The sequence below is a fragment of the Podarcis vaucheri genome, assembly GCF_965113315.1.
Source record: "Podarcis vaucheri genome assembly, chromosome: 15".
Lineage (NCBI taxonomy): Eukaryota > Metazoa > Chordata > Lepidosauria > Squamata > Lacertidae > Podarcis > Podarcis vaucheri.
The window spans coordinates 12,015,096-12,033,979 of record NC_138753.1 but is presented as its reverse complement, the minus strand read 5'-3'; the positions used below and the strand labels follow the sequence as shown (position 1 = coordinate 12,033,979).

General features: G+C 46.2%; 1 protein-coding gene across 5 annotated transcripts in view; it reads left to right on the top strand.

The window, feature by feature from the left end:
- The window catches only part of CLIP2 (CAP-Gly domain containing linker protein 2), a 74,873-nt gene that overhangs the window by 52,649 nt on the left and 3,340 nt on the right, over window positions 1-18,884 (top strand). For 3 of the 5 annotated variants that reach the window (XM_082201212.1, XM_082201214.1, XM_082201213.1), the window contains exons 7-15: window positions 1,921-2,024; window positions 2,640-2,700; window positions 5,093-5,197; window positions 9,017-9,961; window positions 11,144-11,201; window positions 11,956-12,039; window positions 14,230-14,386; window positions 15,707-15,866; window positions 18,608-18,793. In XM_082201212.1, coding sequence (XP_082057338.1) covers window positions 1,921-2,024; window positions 2,640-2,700; window positions 5,093-5,197; window positions 9,017-9,961; window positions 11,144-11,201; window positions 11,956-12,039; window positions 14,230-14,386; window positions 15,707-15,866; window positions 18,608-18,793 — 1,860 coding nt within the window. Of the gene's footprint in view, window positions 1-1,920; window positions 2,025-2,639; window positions 2,701-5,092; window positions 5,198-9,016; window positions 9,962-11,143; window positions 11,202-11,955; window positions 12,040-14,229; window positions 14,387-15,706; window positions 15,867-18,607; window positions 18,794-18,884 lie in introns of those variants that run through there. The other 2 variants (XR_014214076.1, XM_082201215.1) reach the window with 2 other exon arrangements.

Genomic DNA, 18,884 nt, shown 5'->3' with positions numbered 1-18,884 from the left:
GGGAGATTCATCTGCTGCCTTCATGATACACCTTTAGGCACCAGGCAAAAACGTTCTTCTTCAACCAGGCCTTGGGCTGATGAATGATTGAATCCTGCGACTCTTAATCTCAGGGTCGTGGATTTGATCCCCATGTTGGGTAAAAAGAATTCAATGCTGTGGTGGTTGGACTAGACCCTAGTGGTGCCTTCTAGCTCTACAATTCTATGATCCTACAGCATCTTTATATCCTTTTATATGTGTAATGGGGTGCGTTATTGTTTTGTTCTTCTTTTATTATGTATTTTGTGTTTTTATCTTGTATTTTTATGCTGTGAGTTGCCCTGAGATATTTGGATGAAGGGCACTACACAAATTTAATATCAATAAATACCAGACCTTGGGCTGATGAACATTCTATGGCCTTTTAAACATCTTTGTGGGAGGGGGGGGGTTATTGGTTTGCTTATTGTTTTATGGTGTATTTTCTGTTCTTGTTTTGTATTTTTGTGTTGTGATCTTCGGACGAAGGGTGGTATACAAATTTAATCAATAAAATAACATTATTAATAATAAAGGACATCAGTAGGCAGGGAGTTCCAACATGTAGGCATTGCCGCACTCAAAAATCAAGTTCTTACAAGTGCGGAATGATTATTATGAGCCGCGCTCAACAGTGACAGTTCTGCAGATCGAAGCAGTCAATAGGCTAAGGCAGTCCCACAAGCATGGAGGGGTTCCCAAGCTGTTAAGAGTTTTATTTACCAATAGAGACACCTTGAGCATCGCCTGGTAGCAAATCGGCAACCAGCACAGACCCCTAAAAATCTCACTCCTGTTGGCAATTTAGCTGCAGCATTTTGCAGTAACTGCAGCTTCTAGATTAAGCACGAGAGAAGCCCCACACAGAGCACATTGCAGTAATCCAGCCTTGAAGTCACTAAATTTGTAGATTTTATGCTGCCCTGATCTCTGGTTTATTATTATTATATTGATTGATTGATTGATTGATTGATTGACTGATTGAATTTATACCCGGAGTTCACAGAACAAAATCAAAATATAAAACCACAAAATAGATAATCAGAATGCCGCATTTTAAAAGGACATAGGATGTCAATAAGATCAAACAAAGGCCTGATTAAAAAGGAACTGTTTTGCCTGGTGCCTAAAGGTGTGTAATGAAGGCACCAGGTGAACTTCCCTGGGGAGAACATTCCACAGACGGGGAACCATTGCAGAGTAGGCCCCGCTCTCATGTTGCCACCCTCCAAACCTCTCTGAACCTTCAAGTTTAGTCCTGAACTGAGCACTTAATAAAGCTCTGCAGGTTTCCACCTGCTCAGAGACCACCAAGGTGCCCAGTGGAAGGGACTCTGAGCTTCCTGAAGGAAAGAAATAATGCTGGAGATGCCTGGTGCATTTATTTCATTTGCTATTTATGTATTTTAAAATATCATCTTCTTTGGCGATCACTCGTAGCCAAGTAAGATTGTCTTCCATAAACACTGTTTTAACAATGAGCCCGTAAGTGACTGTGGAGGCCAATTCTGGAACCACACATCCTTCCACAGTGGGGACATTGGTTTCCGGGCAGTAGTTGATCACAGTGAGGGTTTGCCAAGCGTGCCTTCCTCTTAGCACGTTTCTCCCTTGCGTCCTGAGTTTGAGCATTTTCAAAGCCCACGACACCTTTGGTCAAGGCTGTTCTCCAAATGGAGTGCCCGCAGGCCAGTGTTTCCCAGTTGTTGGTGTTTATACTACATTTTTTAAGATTTGCCTTGAGACAGTCTTTAAACCTCTTTTGTTGACCACCAGCATTGTGCTTTCCATATTTAAAAGTATAACGGTGATATCTGTGTGCGTGTGTGCACATGCAGTCTCTATCTTGCCCGTGTGTGTGTGGTGCCTGTTTTGGGACCTTTCTTTTCCTTTCCTTAGTACATCTCCGAAGCAGAAGGCAATTTGCAGAGAGCGCGAACCATGCTGGACAGGTCGCAGAAGGAGAAAGTGGAGTTGCTCAACCAGCTGGAAGAGGAGAAAAGGTATCCATACTAGAGCAGGGGGCAGTGAGACACACAGCCCCCCTCCTTTCTCACACACACAGAGGGATTTGGTGTTGACAGCCCCAGCGATGGCACTTCCGGCTAGCAATGAGGGATGCTGAGAGAAACCTGACAGAAACTGGAGGGTGGAAATGCTGGTTTTACCTTATTTGTCTGGCAAAAGAAACTCAGTCCTGCAAGCATGATTGGCACCTGTCCTTTGGAACCCCAGCCCCCCACTGCATATCAAACAGGCCGCTTTTCTCTGTTGTTCTTTCGGCTCCTCTATCAACAGGCCTTCTAAAACCCAGGCGGCATCTGTCCTAGATCTGAACTGATTTGATGTATGTGATGCTGTTGTTTTAAACTGTTTTTATATTCATAGGTTATTCAATGTTATTTTATGCAATTGTTTTTATGTCTCTATCTGCTTTATGTATGTCATTATATTGCAAATCTCGTTGAGAGGTCTCGCGGGAAGCAGTTCAGAAATTTGGTAACAATGCTTTACTTAATCAGCGCAAGAGAGATTCAGAGGATTTTTAAATCACACCCCAAAAATACAACCTTCATGCTAATGGTTTCCCCTCCCTGACTTCTTTTTTTCCGCCTCAGGAAGGTGGAGGATTTGCAGTTCCGCGTTGAGGAAGAATCCATTACAAAGGGAGACTTGGAGGTAATCTGTGGCGGCCCCACACTTTTTAAAATGCATGAGCTGAGTTGTCAGCCTTTCTGGTCCAGCCTTGTTTTAATAATAAACAGAGTTATATTGATTAGCTGCTGCCTGACGAAGTGCAGGGCTGGGATGTGTGTTTTCCGAACGGCTTTCACAAAGGACCGTTTTCGGACGACGTGCCACAGAGCTGACATTGCTCGCTTGTGCTTTGGGTCAATCATGGGGCGAGTTTTGTTTAGTTTTGATCCCTTTGGAGCCTTTATTCTCTGGTGAGGGGGACTCGGTGCATTTCTTTCACTGGAGGGGAGGTGAAAAAGCACATTGAATGCAGAGCATATCATGAGTGTTTCTAAGTTCTGGATTGTGGTGGGTTCCCCCTCACTGCCCTGCTCCTCTCCCAATTATGTTCCAGTTTTGCCTGCTATTTAAACAAGTCTTGCTCTGCATCCTGGTTAGGAGTAAAACTGTATTGTCCCTTTGAGTGGGGGGAGGAGGAGGAGGAGGAGGAGGAGCGTTTCTGCGTTGTTAGGGTGATATCAAACTAAGTCACTCTCGAAATAGACTGGAATTAAGCAGCTTAAGTACATGGATTTCAATAGGACTACTCTGAGTTTGACAAACTTTGGATATCACCTGCGGAAAGAAAGGCTTAATGTCAGCAGCATTAAACATGCTGGCATACAATAAGGATTCTTAATTAAAATCTAGCTACTTTTGGGTGGAAGTAATTCGAAATGAGGAAAGCAGAATGCATTTATTTATGAATTTAAAATATCTTTGTGTATCCTATTTGGAAAACGCTACTTTGGCTTGGTGTTTGTATGCTTTCCACGTCCTAAGTGTATTAAAGAAGGGTGAAACTCCTTTTGAACCGTGCAGCATTCCCAAAGCAAAACTCAGATTAAAGATTTATCTGGCAGTGTGTGTGTGTCTGTACCCTCCTTGACAGGCTGCCACCTGTTCTCATGCCACCTAGGGAGTGAGGAGAAGGGTTTTAAAAACAATTCGCCATATATCCTCACCAACCCAAAAAGAGGGTTGGGAACGAGACTTGGAATTCCTTGGCCACCAGCTTCCCAAGCAGCTCTGCCATGGAATCATAGAATTGTAGAGTTGGAAGGGACCCTCGAGGGTCATCTAGTCATAGCTGTCAACTGTCCCTTATTTGGCGGGAAACTCAGATTAAAAGGTGAAGTGAACGCGATTCACCCAGGGCACTTTGGTCCATAGAAGGAGGAGCACGAGGCCGAGAATGGCAGGTTCTCCGAAACGCTGACTACGTGAAGCTCTGAGAGAGAATTGCTGCAAGGGGACAGAGAGGGCTTGGGTCAAATGGTACCCTGCAATGGCAGGTTTGTCTCTACTACTCTTGGATGGAGACAGTCTTGAGGGGTCTGGGATGAGGCTGGTTTGGAGCGAAACGCTCTCATCGCAAGCAATTGTTTGCATGTGCAGTGGGACCTGAAGGAGCGTCTCCACCCCCCATCGTTTTGCCCAGACACTGAGGTCCAATGCCGAGGGCCTTCTGGTGGTTCCCTCGCTGTGAGAAGCCAGGTTACAGGGAATCAGGCAGAGGGCCTTCTCGGTAGTGGCACCGGCCCTGTGGAACGCCCTCCCACCAGATGTCAAAGAGAAAAACAACTACCAGACTTTTAGAAGACATCTGAAGGCAGCCCTGTTTAAGGAAGCTTTTAATGTTTAAGGGGTTATTGTATTTTAATGTTCTGTTGGAAGCCACCCAGAGTGGCTGGGGAAACCCAGCTAGATGGGCGGGGTATAAATAATAATAAATAATAATAATAATAATAATAATAATAATAATAATAATAATAATTAATTATTATTATTATTATTATTATTATTATTATTATTGGCTGCCAGCAATTCAGGGCGAACAGAGCTGGTCCTCTGTGCTTGGTACCTTCAGGAAAGAGCACCTGGAGATAAATATACAGAATAGATGGGCGGTTGTCTAGGGCAGCAGTTTGCAGTGATAGGTTGTCTCATCTCGGATCAGGAGATGGGTATCTTTACATTTACATTGTTAACTTTTGGGGGGGGTGCCTGCACATATGTGCTGCCACAGTTCAGAGGGTTGACCCGGAAGCTGTCTCTCAATTGCGTGGCAGTTACTGCCCCTTGCTGCCTCTTGCTTGAGCGGGCTTCCCTGCCTTTATGGATCTTACGCTCTCTTTATTCTCCTGTTTGTGAATTGCCTTCCTTTGCCCTGTTTTCTGGAGAAGATAACGACATTGCACTTCTCCTCTTGTCCGTTCTCTTTATTTATTCCTCTGTTTTCTACTCTCTTTCTCCCTCTCCCATTTTTTTTGTTTTGTTCTATTTCCCCCCTTTTCCTTCTGTGTTCTTTCTTTTATTTTCTCCTCCCGACCAGACCCAGACCCAGCTGGAGCATGCCCGAATACGGGAGCTCGAGCAGAACCTCCTGTTTGAGAAGACACAGGCTGAAAAGCTTCTCAAAGGATTGGAGGACTCTAGGGTAATCTGTCCCTAATGCTCCCCACCCCGCAAAACGGTCTCATCCTGCCCTGCTCCACGCAACCCAATGCCTGTGGATCAGATTGCTTGCATCTGTTTTGATACCAACAAATCCTTAACCTCCCCCCCCAAAAAAAGAACCACTTTTGTTTTCGTTTCTGTTGTTTTGGTCTTCAGCTTTCATTATTTCATTTATTACATTATATTTGCAATTTCCGCTCTTCCTCTTCGCCCCCTTCCCCACCCGCTCTCTCTAACGCCCTGCAAAGGGTTGCATTTTGCAGTTTTGCCTTCTCCTGTAAAAGGCAAACCCTTCCTTTTGGTTTTCTGTCCTTCAGCTTCTCATGCAACATGATAACCACTGGGACTGGAGCAAACCGCCATTTGCCATCCGATTTAACCAATCGATAATCAATCGCTGGCCGAATACAGGGGGCCATTTATCTGGCAGTGTGTGTGTGTCTGTACCCTCCTTGACAGGCTGCCACCTGTTCTCATGCCACCTGGGGAGTGAGGAGAAGGGTTTTAAAAACGATTCGCCATATATCCTCACCGACCCAAAAAGAGGGTTGGGAACGAGACTTGGAATTCCTTGGCCACCAGCTTCCCAAGCAGCTCTGCCATGGAATCATAGAATTGTAGAGTTGGAAGGGACCCTTGAGGGTCATCTAGTCATAGCTGTCAACTGTCCCTTATTTGGCGGGAAAGTCCCTTATCCCAGCACTGTGTCCCATTGCTGTCCCTTATTGATGATGTCCCTTAAATTTCTTGGGTTTCAAAGGAAGCAGCTCCTCTCCCTCCCTCCCTCCCTCCCTGCCGACCAGGGAGCAGGGAGGCTCCAACTGGGTTGCTTGGCTGCATTGCTCACCCAATAAGGAGTCTAAGAACAACTGGGGGGTGGAGCTTGCATGCCTTGTGCTGATCAAATTGGCCACGTTGCCTGGGGACTCGCCTTTGCTCAGCGCTTCCCAGCAGAGAGGTGACGGTGGTTTTCCTTGCTGCATTCCTTGCCGGGTTGCTGCGCTGTGGGAACCACCACTTGAGGCTTCGTTTGGCTGCTGTCTGGACTTTCTGCCTTTGGCTCGGAGGGGCTCAGAAGTTGAACATACCTGTGCCTGGAAAATCCTTTTTTGGCTGCTGATCCCTTATTTTCAAGGCTGCTGGTCCCTTATTTTCAAATCTGTAAGTTGACAGCTATGCATCTAGTTTAACCCCCTGCCGTGCTGGAAGCTCAACTAATTGTCCATGCTCCTTGATAAATGGCCACCTGTATTCGTCCTTTCATCATCGCAGAGCTCTTCAGGGCCCCAGGAATTCTGCATTGAAACCAAATTCCTGTAGTGGTGGGACCAGAATCCAGGAATGCAAATTAAACTGGGTGCACGTTTGCTTAACTGTTAAAATGGACGTGGTGTTGGGTGCCAGGGTATCACTGGGTGCTTGAAGAAGGCCGTGCGTCTCTGGTTCTCTGTCCGCCTGGGTCCAGTTCTGGCCTCCTCTCTGAGGCTTCCTCTCTGCCCCATCCTCTGGCTTGCTGAGCTGTTTGGAACTTGTGTGACTCTCAGTTTCTGCGTGGAGGTCTTTCCAAGTTAGCTTCTTTCCTGTGCGGTTTTATTTATTTATTTTAAGCACCTGCAGCCCACTTTTCTGCTGAAAAGGCCCCTAGAGCAGCTTACCTAGGACAAGGCAGTCTCTTGCCTGTTATGACACAAAAGGAAAAGGGACGAGAAGGGAAGAGGGGGCGGAATAGGTGACTTCTAAGCGACTCTGCAATTCTGTGTTTGCAGCCATGCGTGGATCTGGTGGGGTTGGTTTGAGATCTGTTCCTTGAGATTTCCTGCCTCTGAAAGCGCCTTCCTTCCATTTCTTTTCACCATGACTCGCAAGCCAAACATGCTGCTGCTTACCGTACCCCGCATTAAGCTAGTCAGCTGCTTCCCAGCCCATCATTCAACATTAACCATGGTCAGCAACGCGCTTCGCATCAAGCACCCTTCCTGACTCCTTCTTTTCTTGAACTCAGCTAATGGCTCCTTCTAACCGACTTGGCATGACTTGGTTTCTTTCTTTCTTTCTTTCTTTTAAAAAAGGGCACTTCACCCTTTTTACACCAGGGTAAGCCATGTGGCAATAGAGGGGACAAAGTTAACTTAGCAATGAGCAGAAGCAACTCCGATGTTACCTGGATCATGTTTCGTTGTTAAGGGGTTCCTTTGGCCCCAGGAAGCAAGGGACCAAAGTTGGGGTGGGGCAGAATGCTGATGTTTTCATTGATGGCTGTGCAATGGGTCACCGCTGTTCCCATTTGACAGGTGGGAAAGACTGAGGTTGATTGATGGGGCAAGGTGTGTGTGTGTGCGAGAGAGAGAGAGCGCGTGTGTGAGCTTTCAGGAGCCTGTCGCACCCGGGTGGGAAAACTGTGAGCACTTCCGACTGCAGGTGTGGAAGGAATCTTTTTAAAAAGTCCTCTGTGTTTTGTCTGTCTGTAAGGCTGTCATTGTGCAGACACTGTCTTTGGAATATTTTTTTATACCACTTTTTATTAATAACTGCAATTTTTTCTTTTAAATTACAGTGGAACCTCGGTTGTCGAACACTTCAGAAGTCAAATGTTTCAGCTTTTGAATGCCGACAACTCGGAAGTGAATGCTTCCATTTTCAAACGCACCTTGGAAGTTGAATGGCTTCCGAGACGCGTTTCTCCATGTTTTCAGTGGATTTCGACCGCCCATTGCACCTCGGTTGTTGAATGTTTCAGAAGTCGAACGGTCTTCCGGAACAGATTACTTTTGACAACCAAGGTTCTACCGTATTGTTGTAATCTGCTTAGGGTTGCTGTTGCTTTTTTTTTTTTAAACAGCCAGCCAGTATATAATTGTTGTTAAATTTAAATTCATTCTAATGAAGAAAATTAAAAATAAGCAAGGAAGGGAGGCCCAGCCTAATCCACTCCTAGGGACCCATTGTTTTGGGGTGGTTTTTTGTGTGTGTGTGTTTTTTGGCAATATATGGCTTGCCTCCATATGTACACATGCACACCCTGCCATCCACAGTGATGGGGGATTTCACAGCTGGTAATAGGCCACATGGGACCCGGGACAAAATGATGCCATGCCAAGCTCTCCTGTTCCGGGTGCCAGCCAGCCCATTTTCCTTCTTCCAGGCTATTGACAGCCATCCCTAAATTTGCATCTTTGGTGTAATGCCAGTGGCAAGGATCCTTTACCTAGAAATATTACTGCTATTGTAAAATGACATGGTTCTTAGAGAGAGAGAGAGAGAGAGAGAGAGAGAGATGTGTGAATGCTTACCCTGGTGCAAAAAAGAAGAAAAACCAAATCATACCTCAAAAGGAAGGTTCTGTTTGCATTAGCAATGTACTTAGACATTTGCCTTCCCTCTGCTGAGAGTCTTTTCATACAGCAGCCAGCTCAGTTTTGCCACCAAATTCCCAACTTTTTAAATGAAGTTTGCGTTAGCCTCTTTCGCCTGGCGCAACCAGACATCCAGTTAAAACAGGAATAGCGGGGAGAGCCTATGTTCCTCAGATGTTGCCATACTACAACACTCATCATCCTCCGCAATGACCATGCTGGCTGGGACTGATGCTCGGCAACATCTGGAGGGCCACAGATTCCCCCACCTGCGCCTAAAAATGTATTGGGCTGTCTATTATTATTATTATTATTATTATTATTATTATTATTATTATTACCGTTATGATACACGGTGTGAAAAGACCCCAAAAGAAATGGGCAAGTATGAAAAGGCAAGGGCTGACTTTGCGTATGTGCGTTTATTTTATCGCCCACTCTTCCAGCTGACTACGGTGGCCGAGAAGTCGCGGATCCTCCAGTTGGAGGAGGAGCTGGCCTTAACGCGAGGCGAGGTGGAGGAACTCAGGCAGTGCTTGAAGGACACCCTTCCTCCGGATTCTCCGGACCACAGCCTCGGCTTGCAGACGGAGGCCCTGCGCCTCCGCGACCAGCTGCTTTCCGCTAACAAGGAGCACCAGAAAGAGAGCAGCCAGCTGAAGGAGAAGTACGAAAGGACGCTGAAGAAGCACCAGCAAGAGATCGAGAAGCTGAAGGCCCTGAACGAAAAGTACTCGCAGGAAATCGTGGACCTCAAGCAGAAGGTCCAGCAGGCCACCAACGAGAACATGGGCCTCATGGACAACTGGAAGTCCAAGCTGGACACGCTGGCATCCGACCATCAGAAGTCGCTGGAGGACCTCAAGGCCACCTTGAACACGGGCCCCGACAGTCAGCACAAGGAGATAGGGGAGCTGAAGGCTGTGGTGGAGAGCATCAAGATGGAGCACCAGCTGGAGCTGGAGAACTTGAAGGCCAAGCACGACATCGAGACGGCCGTCCACCTCAAGGAGAAGGAAGGCCTGAAGCTGAAGGTGCAGGAAGCCAAGGACGAGGTGGAGGAGAGCGACAGGAACTGGAAGCAGCAGCTGGAGGCCAAGACCAACCAGCACCTGTTGGAGCTGCAGGACCTGAAGGACAAGTGCCGAGACGCGGATCTCCGAGCACACGAGCTGGAGAAGCTTCACGGCGACTATGAGGATCAGGCGCAGGCCATCGCTTTCCTGAAAGAGCAGATCGCTCTGGCCGAGAAGAAGATGCTGGACTACGAGACGCTGCAGAAGACGGAAGCCCAGAACAAGCAGGAGATCCAGCGGCTGCAGGAGAAAGTCCTTGTGCTGGAGAACAAGCTGCAGTCCACAGAAGCGCTTCATCCTTCTCAGCACACCAACGTACGTTGACTGGCCTAGCTGATTTCCAGCACCTTCCTCCACCCCTTCACCCACCCCCCACTTTTTAATTGTCTTTAAAACTCCCGGATGCATTTACAAAGGTGCTAGCACACGACTGAGGATTTGAAGCGGGCAGTAATGTTTTCTCCAAAACCAGGGCCGTCCCTAGTGTTAGACAAAGTGAGGCAACAGCCTCAGGTGGCAGACATTTCCAAACATTCCCTTCTGTTGTAGGACAGAGCTTTGTGTGCTACGCATCCTGTCTTTGCAGGGCCGGATTAAAACCTTTAGAGACCCTAGGCACTTAAAAGATTTTGGTGCCCCCGTATATATCCAATTCAAAATATAAACAACAATAAACCGTAAAACAAGATTTTATTTTTCGACATGAAACGAAACCTAATGCAAGATAGAAAGCGATGTTTATTGTCGTATGCTTCCACTTCTAAAAGAATGCTAGGTTTGGAGGAGCAGAGACAGAATGAGAAAGTAAGGTGGGAACTCTAATAAAGACAAGGAGTTTGTGCTGGGTCCAGGGGCAGAACGGAAGCCGGCGACAGCGTCTGGGGAGACAAGGAAGCAAACAAACAAATGAAAATGGCATAGCGCAATACAGACCTGCGTAAGGAAGAGCCATAGCTCGGCGGCCGACTGGCAGGCTGTTCTGAAGGTGGCTCTGCCTCTTGGGTCAACAATGGCTGTTTTCAGGTCCTGCCTTTATCAGAGCCCCGATCCACCTTTGGGAAAGAGCCCTAGTTTCATGTCAGAAAGCCCTATGCTCAGTCCCCAGCACTTCCTGTTCAGAACCATGAGGACTAGAGTCTTACTTTTTACATAGGTAGTCAGCAATTCAGTGACAGAGCACTTGGTTTCAGGTTTAGTCCCCAAGGGCAGCTCCGGGGAGGAGTCCTGCTTGAAACTTTGGAGAGTTCCTGCCAGCCAGTGTAGGCTACACTGAGCTAGATGGACCAGTGGCCTGACTGTGCAAGGCAGTGCCTGTCCTGGGTGCTTCTGACCAGGCTGTGTACACAGTCCCCTGTTCCTTTCCCTAATATGTGCGCAATCCTTCTGATGTCTGGGGAATGTGTACAATGGCCAGTTGTGCGCATTCTCCATTTGATTTGCATGAGCCAAGGTGCACCCGAAAATTTTACGCTTGCGTGTTTTTACCGTTTGTTGCAGATGATTGAAACCAACGACATTTCAGAAGAGAAGATCAAGATGAAGCAGACCATGGAAGGTAACTCTCTCTAGAAATCAGACAGGCTGTGTTAAGTTTCAGAGGCCAGCCTAGAAACTGGCTTAATTTCAGGAGGCTGTGAATGTCACTCTAATGTTTCTTGCTTCTGATGTTTGAGCCTATGTTTTCAGTTTTGCGAATTGTGCTATTCCCCACCTCCCTGTAAGCAGCGCCGGATTTACATATAAGCTAAACAAGTTATAGCTCAGGGCCCCACTCTCTTGGGCCCCCCCAAAAAAATTAAAGGAAAAAAACACCTGGATGTACATTTCCAAAATATAAGATAAAAAACAAATTAAATAAAACCTACATACAGCAACAGTCTTATGTGTTGTGTAGGCTCCTATGCTGTAAGTAATGGACCCTGTCTGCTAGCCTGCTCCCTAAAATATCACTGGTTTGCTCATTTCTATATATAGGGTGCCTACTTTCTGCATGGACTGGTTGCATGGTGACATGTGCAAATGGCTTTAGATCCCTATTAGGTCCATAGATGACCATATAGCATATATTCAACACAAAAAACATTGACAATTGGTTGTTGACAAAGGACAGCTGGACATATAAAAGGGCCCCATTACCTTTAGTAGCTTAGGGCCTCGTTAATCTAAATCTGGCCCTGCCTGTAAGCTACATTGAGACATATAGTGAAAATTGGGGTGTTAATCCCTTAAACAAATGAATAAATGAAGCCCCTAATAATATAAGCTTGCAAACGTAACAGGTGACCCGACTCCCTCTTATCCTCCTGCAGATCTCCAGGACAAGCTGAGTAAGAAAGATAAAGAGGTGTCATCACTTGTCTCCCAAGCAGACACGCTAAGGACTCAAGTAAGTGGTAAGTTTGCTTAGGCTTGTGTTGGTCAGATTGACAGATAATTTCAGCGGGGGGGGGGGGGCGAGAACGGACATCTATTTTAGTCCTCACTTTAATGGAGGGGCCGAATCTACATCTGGGCTGCACCACTTTAGAGCTGAGAGGAGGGATCTCACACAACTGATGTGAATCGCCTGCACATGGAAACCAAGCAGCTCAGGGAAAAAGCAAAACTAGGGCCCTTCTCTGTGTGCGAAACCCGACAGCCGTTGCTGGAAGGAAAGGCCAGCTTTTAGTATGTGCTAGTGGCCGAAATTGTGGAAAGTTATATTACTGATGATTGATGGTTCATAATGCTGGTGTTGTGTTTCTTTTTAGAATAATACAATAAAATTATGCATGATCAGAAAGACGGTGTAAGGCAGAATAGAATGCAAAAAACGGTTTTGAATGATCCTTATTCTGTAAAAAGTTATAGCCAGATAAAAGGAGTTATACACAGAAAGTTGTGAAAAAGGTTATTTCATCACCGTTTCTGTTAGTACTTGATGTGGGAAGCTTTTGCTGCAATTACAGCCCTGCAACCATGTCCCATGGAGCGAACCAAGGATTTTAGTTCATCAGGTTTTATAATGTGAAACCATGATTGGATTATTGATTCTATCAATGGTGCTTTATTCCTTGGATACTTCTGACTAATAAGTTTCTTTAATCGGCTCCACAAATTTTCTATTAGATTCAGGTTAGGGCTATTACACTCTGTCATTGGTCAGTTTTGAGTTAAGGATATCCACTTCCTGTTACATAAGGCAGACATGCTTTCTTTTTCTAGTTATTTGGCTGCAACATTTGATAGAATAAAGATAATCCAACGTAGGGTTGCCATATTTCAAACAGTGAAAATCTGGACAGAATTTATTTATTGTAGCTTTTGGGAGGGGCAGAAACTTTGACGTTTTTAAGCTATGGTAATTTTATGGGAAATCAGCAAAAGCGACACTGCCGACACTGGTTGCCATACGTCCGGATTTTCCCAGACATTTTTTCGATTACTGCCCAGATGTCCAACACGATTTGTTCCATTATATCCTGTGTTAAATTATCTTTCTAATGGTGTATAATTTTTGGTATTATTCTAAAAAAGACTGATGTTATGAGCCATCAAACCTTAGAAATACAAATTTCCTTAAAGCTTCCCACACGTTTGACCCCTAGTATGGTCTCTCAAGTCCCTATGGCTATAACTGAACAAAAGAAGCCTTTTTTAAAAAAAACCCAACCCCAAAGAAAGTGTTTCAAATTAGTTCTACCATTGATACTTCTGCTGATAAAAATGCCAGCCTGTGTACAATCCCAAAGTACACAGAAAACTAAGAGAATTTAGTTCTGTTGCATTAATACCCTGCTTCTCTTCCATTGTGCCAACCCTAGGTGGTTACATCTCAAAAGACACAGCACACAAGGAAAAAGGGTTGGGAGGGAAGAAGAAGAAGAAAGAAACGCAGACAAGAATTCTGTATATTCCATCTTCCTTCCATCATGGAACCCAAGGGGGCATGCGTGTGGTTAACCAAACCCAGACTTGCTTAGCTTCAGCAAGATGGTGGCCTCAGATGACAGTGTGGGAGGAATAGATGGGGACAGAGACGTTACTAGGGACTTGCCCTCTTAGGAAGGTGAAATGGCCCCCTCCTCTGGTTGGGAGGGCCCTGGACAGGATGTTGAAGGTTGCATTTTGTTCTTATCCGTGTCTTTCCAGGGAAAGGCCAGGTTTGGTGCTTATGACATCAGAATGTAAGATAATCTGTCCTGCTATCACACTGGCCAGCCAGGTGCTCCTCCTCCTGATTGCAAGAGCGTTCCCACTTTCTGCAATTTCCAGCAGGATTGAGAAGGGCTGCACTTACGAGGAAGTCAGAGTAGGGTCATGGCAGCCACGGAGCAGGGACCGCAAGCTCTTTAAGAACAGGGCTGGGCTGCCAAATTTGCAGAACTACATCTCCCATCATCCCTGACCAACGGGGGCTGCTGCGAGTTGCAGTCCGGCAGATAATCCAGAGGACCACTGCAGTTCCTGATCCCTGTCTTAAGGAGGAGCTTGCGTTGCCCTGCCTTGCCAAGAGAGAGAGAGAGAGAGAGAAAGAGAGAGTCTGCTTTACCTTGTCTCCCCCCACCCCCCTCAAACACACATGCTTTCCTTTGGTCCGGCAGCCTTGGAAAATAGATGCAGGAGTACCGAGAGGAAGGCAGATTCTCTGTTGAAAGAGAAGAAGAGGCTGGAAGCCGAGCTGGAGACGGTGTCTAGGAAAACACACGATGCTTCTGGCCAGCTGGTCCTCATCAGCCAGGAGCTGCTGAAGAAAGAAAGGTCAGTCTCCTCCGTCGGCTTAGCAACCCCGCCTCCAGCTTCCAACATCTCCTCTTCCAGTTCACCCACTCATCGTTGTCCCACCGCCAATTCCCTGGGCTCTGAGGCTTCTTTTTTATAAATACAATGCAAGTACAATATGGGCATGACTTTAAATTAACACCTTACATTAAAAACCTGACGGTACCAAAGGTTATTCACCAAAGCCAGACTAAACGTCTTTCCTTCTGCAGTGTTGGACGGCGGATGGAGAGGAGTTCCCTACCAGGACAGACTTTGCTCGTGTGCTCAAGACATTGATTCTATATATTTTGCTGCACTGTGCAAAATATGAGCAAGCCAGGGCTGAACTGGTATTAACCTTGCTGGTACCTTTCCCAGGAAAATCAGAGGCTCACTATTTCAGGTTCCTATTGGAAGACCGGGCAAACGCTAGAACATTAGCAGTGGCAAAGTTTTTATCAGTGGTTGCAAGAACCAATGATTCCTATCTTTAAGTCTGAACAAAATGCTTGTTTAACCTGGAGGTAGGCTGTCTGAATTGTGCATTGCTTTGTAACGATTTGTTGGCTCTCTGGACCGTAATAAAGATTGATTGATTGATTATAAATTTTTATTAGGTTTTTAATCATTTTCTACATATCAAACATAACCTTTTCGAACATTCAAATACAGGGTTCTTTTGAACCTTCGGACCTCCTCCCCTCCCTCCATGGATTCCATGTTTAAATTTAAGTTTCCCGCATCTTTTACCATTATCTATCTATTAAATAACTGTAATTATCATACATAATTCCACATTACAAGTGTCTTTACATCCGTGCCGAAGATTTTAACTGTTTACAGTGGTCTTTTCAGTAAATTACAAATTTACTCCAATCTTTAGTAAATACTTGATCTTCCTGGTTTTGAATCTTTCCCGTCTGTTTTGCCATCTCCGCATACTCCCAACAGTTTCATCTGCCATTCTTCTCCTTCCTTCCATCTCTGGGCTAGTAGCATTCTCGCTGCTGCTGTTGCGTACATAAAAAGTCTTTTATTTTTTCTCTGTAACTCTTCACCTGTTAGACCTAACAAAAAGGCCCTGAGCCTTCTTCCTTTGCTGGTTCCTCAGCTGGTTCCTCCCACCAATCCTCTGTGTCTAACTAGTCCTTGACTATCCTTGAATAGCTGCCTGGCAAAGCTCTCCCCCAGCCTTCAGACAGTGAAAGGGCACAGTGCTGCCAGCAAAACCTCCAATGTTTGTGTGTGTGGAGATCACTAGCTAAACGTCTGCGATAAAGCCCCCTTGTTGACGTTCTCCTGGCTCTCTCCCGCCAGGAGCCTGAACGAGCTGCGAGCTTTGCTCATGGAAGCCAACCGGCACTCCCCTGGGCCCGAGCGGGACTTGAGTCGCGAGGTGCACAAAGCCGAGTGGAGGGTGAAGGAGCAGAAGCTCAAGGACGACATCAAGGGACTCCGGGAAAAGCTGATCGTCCTGGTGAGCTGGTGGAGAGCTGGGCTGGGTGCCCAGAGCATTGGGGGGCTGTGGCGGAGGGCTCAGGGGCATAGCAAGGGGGATGCGGTGGGTGCGGACCACCCCGGGTATCACCACTGAGGGTGACAAAATGGTGGGCGGCACTCACAGCGGGGCCTGCAGTGCGCCCGAGCCTTGCATCTCTCCTGGGAGGGCTCTGCGCTGCCCCAAATGGTCCGCTTGTAGGGTGGCTGAGTGGAAGGAGGCAGGAAAACTCCTCTGAGGCCCTGCGGACGCACACGGCCCCAGGCACCCAATCAGCTTGCTCCGCCGCTGAGAGGGTTGAAGGCTTGAGCCACATGACGCTGGGCCGCTGCAACGCTCTCTCTCTCTGGAGCTGCCTTTACAAGTGGCCTGGAAACTTCTATTGACTAAAAAGGCCACTTGTCCCACTCTGTACCCCTGAGCTTGGGTCCAGTTCATTGATTCTGCGTGTTGCCAGACTCCAGCACCCATCAGCTCCAGCCATTATGGCCGATGGTCAGGAATGATGGGAGTTGTAGTCCACTGACAACAACTGGAGGGCCTCCGGTTCCCCACACAATTCCAAGTGCAACCTGCAGGAGGGCAACCTGCAGCCTGAACTCATTTTATGAGGACCCCCATGGCGGCATACACACCATACATTTTAAAGCACACACCCCTCCCAGATTCCTGGGGACCGCAGTTTACCCTCTCAAAAGCTACAGTTCCCACAAACTACCATTTTCGGGATTCTGTTGGGAAAACTGTGCCTGTTTGAAGTGGTATGACGCTGCTTTAAATGTATTATGCAGATGGGGCCTAAATTAGGTCCATATTCATTTCAGCGGATCTACTCTTGAGTAAAACTTAGCTGCAGTGATTAGTTAATTAATTGGTTGGATTAGTCAGATGACAACATTTAGATTGCCCTGGATTAATGTGGCACCAGATTCTGTTTTCTGCATTATCACTTGGTCTTATTCCTATAAAATATCCTTTAAAAAATAATAATCAGATGGCAAGGAGAGTGACCTTGGTCTTTGCTTTGGTCATGTAGAAGATAGAGGAAACCTCCTTCTCTGTTGCTCCAGATGGGAGGCTTAGACTCAAGGGATGGAATTGCAAGGAGGCAGATGCTGGCTAAACCTGAGAGGTGAATTTTCCCAAAGAGCAGGAGCTGTTGGGTGGTGAAACAGCCTTCCTTGTTGGAAGTGGTGGCTTCTCCTTCTCTGGAGGCATTTAAGCAAGGAAGCCAAGGTTTGCAAGATCTGGCATTGATCCAGGGATTAGAATAGATGACTCCCTGGGTTCTCATCAAGTGCGTGTTTCTAGTTTTACGGTTGTTGTTCTTTTCAAACAGGGAGGAAGACGCCACCTCAAATACTCAAATACTTCTGCAGCATCATCTAAACTAAAGAATATTCCCTCTCTACTTAAAAAATGATTGATTGGACACTACCAATTATTATAATTGATGAATGCTCGTACAATCATTCATTCTTTTCATGAGACTTTTTAAATCGGGGAGGTAGTAACTCCTCCTGCGTCAGTAAAATGGCAATTTCTGAGTGCCACCCACCCACCCACCTTGTTATGAGAAACATCATAAACTGCTTCTACTCTGTGCTTTTCATTTTACGCTTGACTGCAGAACTCTCTAGTGGTAAAGAGTTGTCTAAAATGCCTGTGGAGCACAACTAGCAACAAACCCAATTTAAATAGTGTTTGAAAGACTCAAAGCACTTATGGTTTGTTTGTTTGTTTGTTTGTTTGTTTGTTTGTTTGCAGTATTAACATGTAATTATCAATACAGTGGTACCTCGGGTTACATACACTTCAGGTTACATACGCTTCAGGTTACAGACTCCGCTAACCCAGAAATAGTGCTTCAGGTTAAGAACTTTGCTTCAGGATGAGAACAGAAATCATGCTCCGGCAGCGCAGCAGCAGCAGGAGGCCTCATTAGCTAAAGTGGTGCTTCAGGTTAAGAACAGTTTCAGGTTAAGTACAGACTTCCGGAACGAATTAAGTACTTAACCCAAGGTACCACTGTAATCTGCACAACAGCCCTGTCTTTCATAGAATCATAGAGTTGGAAGGGACCTTGAGGATCATTAGTCCAGGCATGTCCAAAAGGTCAATTACAATCTACTGGTTGATATCGCGGGGGTGTCTGTGGTCAATTGTGACTCCCCCTGACGTGTTACCCAGGGGGAGCTCAACAACTTTTGTTTCCCCCAAAAAGCTCAACAACTCCGGTCCATTCTCCTATAACAATGGGCAGATCACTGCCTGTTTATTTAAAAGACTGAGTAGATCACAGTCCCTTGGAAGTTGGACGTGCCTGATCTAGTCCAATTCCCTACAATGCAGGAATATGCACTTGTCCCATATAGGGATCGAACATGCAACCTTAACATTATCAGTACCACACTCCAGCCAGCTGAGCTATCCATAGTAACTGAGCAGTGCAGTATTATTATTAATCCCATGTTGAGAGAGAAGAAGTGCCTTGCCTAAGGACCTGTTCCTGAGTGCATGGCAGGAGGCCAGAACTGATGACTTCTGGTTTCAACCTCAGCCCTTTGTCCGCTCTTCAGAAGGTTCCTCCTCTGGGTGAATAGGCCCCAAATGTTCCTGTTCGCTTCTTTATTAAAGAGCTGATTTCATATTTGTTTAAATCTAACCTTTTGTATTTTAACGCAATAATACTGTTGTTAATTTTTTTTTATCTCCTCCAGGATAAAGAGAAAGCAGTAACAGACCAGCGACGATACTCCCTCATAGACCCTTCGTCCGAGTCCGAAGTCCTCCGGTTGCAGCATCGGCTGGTCAGCACGGAGGACGTCCTGAGGAACGCGCTGGAGCAAGGCCAGCAGATGGAGAAGCTTGTGGAAGCCATGAGAAGCTGCTCTGAGAAAGCACAGGTGGGTGTTCCCCGCCACATGGACTCTCTGTTCTCCCCACCGGGCAGATTCCCTCTTTTTTCTTTTTTAAATTTTATTTATGCTTTTCAGG